This window comes from Oryzias melastigma, linkage group LG10, assembly GCF_002922805.2.
Source record: "Oryzias melastigma strain HK-1 linkage group LG10, ASM292280v2, whole genome shotgun sequence".
In the NCBI taxonomy this organism is placed as follows: Eukaryota; Metazoa; Chordata; class Actinopteri; order Beloniformes; family Adrianichthyidae; genus Oryzias; species Oryzias melastigma.
This window is the reverse complement of record NC_050521.1, coordinates 29,229,351-29,235,615: the sequence shown is the minus strand read 5'-3', so window position 1 is coordinate 29,235,615 and position 6,265 is coordinate 29,229,351. Positions and strand designations below refer to the sequence as shown.

The 6,265-nt window shown below is 47.5% G+C and overlaps 1 protein-coding gene across 3 annotated transcripts in view; it reads right to left on the bottom strand.

Annotated features, from left to right (window-relative positions):
• LOC112137896 (transcription factor COE3) overlaps nt 1-6,265 on the bottom strand; it is a 78,826-nt gene that overhangs the window by 16,038 nt on the left and 56,523 nt on the right. For 2 of the 3 annotated variants that reach the window (XM_024260436.2, XM_024260438.2), the window contains exons 9-10: nt 5,330-5,463; nt 2,698-2,824 (exon numbers count right to left, since the gene is read on the bottom strand). In XM_024260436.2, coding sequence (XP_024116204.1) covers nt 2,698-2,824; nt 5,330-5,463 — 261 coding nt within the window. The remainder of the gene's footprint in view (nt 1-2,697; nt 2,825-5,329; nt 5,464-6,265) is intronic. The other variant, XM_024260437.2, reaches the window with a different exon arrangement.

Genomic DNA, 6,265 nt, shown 5'->3' with positions numbered 1-6,265 from the left:
TTGTGTCTCTGTGATGATGACCGACTGAAGGCGCCACGGCGCCGTGATGTGCAGATGGCCTCCGCTTCCTCCTGAATTACACTTGTTTGAAATACAGAACACCCCCCTTCAGCGCCAATCTCCCTGTGATTGATGCCGGTCGGCGCCCGTGATGGCGGTCTGACAGAAGCTCACACGCGGCTTTGTTTGAGACGCCTGTCAAGTGGTATGAGGAGGTGAGGGGGGTGAGGGGGGGTCCTATTCAGGGGAACGTTCCTGCCTGTCCTGTTTATGGGATGTAGCCCCCCCCCAGATTTCATTCAGTATAAACCGTTTTTCTAACAACAACAAAAATGTAATTTCAAATAAACTGATGATGACCACTCCACCACAGTGCCACACCACATGACTGGATTAAAAGGTTTAAAGAAACAGAAAAGTAAAGAAAAGGTCAAAAGGATCAAAAAGACTAAAGTTTGGAATTAAAAAAAGGTTAATGCAGAAACGTTACCACAATAAAAGTCAATTTTTCAAAACAAAAATTTTATATGATAAAAAAAGAAAATAAAAGGTCATTTGAACTGAAGAGAACCTGCTGTGTCAGAACCTCCTGTACCACCAGAACCTCTTGTACCAGAACCTCCTGTACCCGAACCTCCTGTATCAGAACCTCCTGTATCACCAGAGCCTCCTGGACCAGAACCTCCTGTATCACCAGAACCTCATGTACCAGAACCTCCTGTATCACCAGAACCTCCTGTACCAGAACCTCCTGTATCAGAACCTCCTGTATCACCAGAGCCTCCTGGATCAGAACCTCCTGTACCACCAGAACCTCGTGTATCAGAACCTCCTCCCCCCCTCCATCATCTGAGACCAACTTTAAGACCCACCCCCCACCCCTCGGGCATTGAGCCAGCATCAGCCTCAGTTGGGGTGCAGCAGAGAAGTCACATGACGGCGAGCAGGTTGGCTCTCCTTCTCATTCCTTGGAGCGCTCCGCGTCTCTCAGAGAACCTTCCGGATCAAATCCTTGTGCTGCTTTGAGCCGTGGGAAAGGTGATGGTGGGAAATCAGGGAATCTGTCGGATCAGCTCGTCACTCCGCCTGCAGCTGCACCTGACAGGTGGAGGAAAAGCAGCGTGAACACCTGAACATGCAGATGTTTCCTCACCTGTTGACCTGAAGGTCAACTGTGGAGACAGAGCTCCTCGCCAAGAGGAGCGAAACCAGAAATCCTGAACCCAAGAACGTTCTGGACGGATCCAGACTCATCCTTCTGAGGAGGTCCGTCTCTGGGTTCCTCTAGAGATTCTTAAGGTTCTTTAAGACTACATGATGTGGAACCATGGATTCAGAACCTCCTGGTCCACCTGCACCTGCTCAAACTGAAGCTCCGCCCCTTCTTTTGGGGAACTCTTTACTGTCATTCAAATGAACCAAAAATCCAGATTTCTTTCCAGATTCTGGTGAATTCAGTCAGGATCTGATTTTGGGTCCTTCTGTAAGTTTAATGCCGGATGCCCTTCCTGATTGAATCCTGTATTTCATCCGGACCGGCACAGGGAGACCCGGACCTGACCCCCGTGGTTCCATCGGTAGCATAACGGCTCATCCTCCACTGGATGACACACCCGGGGAATCGAACCCTGATTTCCTGCACTTAACCATCTATCAGGCCACACTGAGCTCATCCATCATGGCCACATATTTTAAAATGAATCCCGAGACAGAAGATGCCGCTCGCCCCCCCAGCGTCAGCCCCATCCCCGGTTCTGGTTGGATCCTGATCCCCCAGCATCCCGTAGGAGTCCTCAGCTGTTGTCAGCGTTATCTGGAGGTTGAATCTCAGATTAGAATTCCAAACGAGACGGCCGGCGTGCCTGCCGTGAGCGGCCATTCCCCGGGCGCCGGCACAGGCTCCGCCTCCCACAGAATCCAGGCCTCCAGGAGGAGGAGGTGATAAACTGGTGTTAAACAGGAAGCCGCACACGCCCGGTTGGTTCCCGCCACCACGCTATGACATTTCCTTATCGCAGCAAACAGCTTCCATCTGACCTTTCTGCTACTTTGAATGACATCTGGATCTCCTGATGGAGAAGCGGCGCCGATGGAGGACGCCGATAAGGAGGCTGACAATGAGCCTGACGGCGGAGAATGAAGCAGCAGAGCAGAAGGCGTCTGCTGGGAAAATGATGTGGACAGCAGGAAAGTTCTGCTTCCAGGATGGAGAAAGAGCTTCAGCTCCAGCTGGAACTAGACTCAGTTAGACCAAAGAAAAGAGCGGGAACCTGACGAGACCCGGAAGGCTCGGAGGAGGTCCGGGCGCCGCCTCCTTCACTCCAAAAAATCTCTGTTATCAGAACATTCTGAAAGGACTATGTGAATAAAGGGGCGGGGCCTGAAGGAAGGAGACTCAGGTTGCAAGATGTAAATGAGGGTTCCTTCACATGCAGAACTTCCTGTTTGCTACAAAATAAAAGCACTCAAGAACTCAAATGTGCCAATGGAAAGCCATGACTTTAGCATAGGACCCCCCCCAACATAAACACACAACGACGTCTGTCATCCTGATGCTGAAGGTAAAACATTTCAGGTAAAACTCCTGGATCTGAGTGGTCTCCACAGGTCACGACCTCCGTCATGCTGTGACTGAATGGTGGTCTGGGGGGGCTCTGGGTCCACCTGCTGAGGGGGGGTTAGTGGGACTGAACTCACCGGTATAGACGAAGCGTCCTGGAGCTCCTTTGCAGAACTGTTTGGACTTATAGGACAGCGTGACTTCCACCACTCCAGGGATGTGCCGAGGGGGGGTCTGGACCCGGATAGCGTGGGGGGTGATCAGCTGCACAAGGACACAAACCGCAGGAGTGAGATGTGTGACAGAACAGGAGCTCAAGCTTTTATCCTGGGGGGCTGAAGAATGCGAAACTCAGATAAAATTGTGTTTTTGACGCATTTTTAACATATTCTTAACACATTTTTAACATCAATTTTATTGTGTTTAAAACATCCTTTTAACATGTTCTTAACATATCTTAACATGTTTTAGCATGTTCTTAACTCTTAGCTGTTTTTAACTATTTTAAACGCATTTTCAACGTGTATTTTTGATGTGTTCATAGTTTGTTTTTAACATACTTTTAAAATGTTCTTAGAATGTTTTTAATATATTTTCAACGTGTTTTTAACATGTCTCTAACGTGTTTCTATAATGTTTTTAGCATGTGTTAACGTGTTTTAGTGTTCTTATCTGCTCTTAACTATTTTTAACGTATTCTTAAAGTGTTCTTAGCGTGTTCTGAACGTGTTTTAACATGTGCTTAATGTGTTCTCAATGCATTTTTATTGTGTTCTTAACGTGTTTTAAACATGTTTTTAGCATGTGTTGATGTGTTTCTAATTCAATTCTATTTTATTTCTATAGCCCGAAATCACAAAGAAAATTAGTCTCTTTGGGCTTCATGAAGGTAATTTTACAGATGCAGAAAATTAGTCATAAACAGACTAAATAAAGCTGATTATTCCTGCCCTTAGACCCTCCCTCCTAATGTGATTTTAGCATGTTCTTAACACATTTTGAATGTGCTCTTACCGTGTTCTTAACCAGTTCTTAACGTGTTCTTAACATGTTCTAAAAGCCGTTCCCTCATGACAGAGGACATGTAGAAAGAATTCACGTTTCAAACGTTGGAGGCGGGGCCCAGCGGGCCTTCGTGTCGTTTGAATCTGTCATTTCAAATAAAAGCATCTTTGATGAAAATATAAGATTTAAAATCTGTCTGATCTGAAGAGACAATGACAAACATTTAGTGTGAGGAGTTCAGACTCGATGGATCATGTCACATCATGAACTCAGCAGGTCACATGACCACCAAGACCATCAGGTTCTGATGATCAGTTCAGAACTTTCTGTGTTCTGCAGCAGGAGCTCGTTTTCCTCTGAAGTGGGTCAGGATCTGGACTCGGAGGAAGTCTTCTGCTCCCCACCTGACGGCCCGGATCAAAGCTCGCTGTTTCATCAGCGCCGTCTGATGTGAAGCGAACCGAGTGTGGCGAGGACCTGGGCTCGTCCCCGCCAGGTGTTCTGCAGCTGTTTCATGTTTCATGCAGCAGCGTGCACGGCTTCTGCTCACGTTAGTGGCGAGGAACACAGCCGGGACGGCGGCAGATGTTCCTGCTGATGAAGAGCGTGTGCTCTGAACGGCGCCGGCTCTCTGGAGGTTCTGAGGTTCTCCTGTGACGCTGCAGGGAAAGTTTCTACCCCACGAGTTTGTTTTCCTGTCACAGTTTACTGATTTAGATCAGCAAAAAACGGCTTCATTAGACGAAGACGAGTCCAGTGAAGTTAAAAAGTTTCATTTGTTCAGAGAAAATCTGTTAGAAGGAGCAGAGACAGATGTGAAAGCCTCTGCAGGAATGACTGTTCTAGTTTCTCTAGATCATTCCCCAACACTATAAACTACCTGAACTCACAGACGTGGACCTTCATTGGATCTTTGCTCTGTTGCAGATGAACCCCTCACCACCACACTCACACCTCCATGTCTGACTCTGAAAGTGTTAATTAGATGTTTGTAACATTCCTCTTGATTTAGTTTAGTGGATCTTCCTCAGTGTCTTTCCTTCCCATGGATCCATGTTGATCCTAAAGTGTCTTCCTGAATGTTGGATCATGACCTCTGACCTGAACTGAGTCCAGTGACCTCTGACCTTCTTTCCATCTTCTTCTGCCTCCTTCAGGACCTCGTGGTTGACTCCTCCTCTTTGGTTTCTGGTTAGGTTCCTGTGCAGGTACTCTGTGGTCCTCTCAAAGGGATTTTCAGGCATGTTCTTAGAATCTTTTGATGCTTTTCCCGACTTTGTTGCATAAAGCAAAGTTTGAAAGAAAAGAAAACTACTCTACTGTATCATGTGTTGTCAAATCTTGATCTATTTTTATGAGAAATACTTTTTATTGGGTATTTTATATCAGGTAAAAATGACCCGGTAAAAGTGATGGTGTAACTTTTTATAGCGAAAGTGTTCTAAGGAACTTTTTCCTTAGTCTTCAGAGATGATCTTCTCTTTCTCTGGTTCCACTCGTCTGGTTTCTTTGTGTTGAGTTTCCTCACAATGTTTGGCTTTTTGTTAATACATTGATTCAATCCAACTTCTGGACTTCGTTAAGCTCCTCCCACCTCCAGGTTACCTCCTAATGCACCATGGCATTAATTAGCCAATTTTTTAATTTTCAGAAAAACACAGTATTATTTTAATCAATATATACAGTACTAATAAAAACATGAAAGTTGCGACGTCAACAGAAACACAATGTTTGGACAAACGAGCTTCTGACAGTCGAACCCACCTCGCTCCACACCAGCATGGTGCCGAACACCACCTGCAGGCCGTCGAAGAAGTTGTCCCCGATGAGGATGACAGTGGCACCGCCGGTGGTCCAGCCCTCGCTCGGACTGATGGCTTTGATGCAGGGCGTGGCTGCTTCGGAAACACATAGGGAGGGGGGGCAGGGTGAGTCGACAAGCAAACAGAGGAGCAGCAGCACAAGGGGCGGAGCTAAAGGTCACTGAGCTCATCTGATGTTTATGAGCCATTGGATGAGCTTTGACTGCACCTCCTCTGTGCTAACACACATTAACTTTTATCTTCTTCCACAAACTGTTGGAAAAGGTTTCAGGTTCAAATCCCGGACGAGCCCCTGAAAACCCTTCTCAGGGCTTCATAGGAGCCAGGTGCATTCACAGACAGGTGAACCTGTGAAGAGCTCCTGAACAGCCTCCAGTCGTAGGAGTGTGTGAGGACATGGAACCGGGGGGTTTTTTGTCCCAGAACCCCCCCACCCCCCGCAGAGGGAAGTTGATGGTTGCCTTCTTAGAAGTTATTCTCTTTCTGTCTCCTCAGCAACAGAGCTTGTGAGCTGCATGATGGGTGGGGGTTCTGAAGGGGGGTGTGTAAAGAGAACAGAGATGGGGGGGTGGGAGATGGAAAGTTTTATCTTTGAGCCGGGACACGGCGGGCCAGCGACAATGGCGGAGCAGATGTTGAGGCTTTTATCTCCTCTGAAAACATCCCACAGAGAAGCATACAAAGGACCCCCCAGCAGGCCTGCAGAGGGGCTTGATAAACAATTGTGCCATGGAGCCCCCCCCCAGGACACCATACAGCTCGCCCTCTGCAGCGACAGTGAACGCCTCACAGGTAAAAACACGTCAGACGGATGACAGATTCATGTCAGACCACCTCTGCACAGCGGACAGGTTAGGACGGAGGTGGGGGGGGGGGG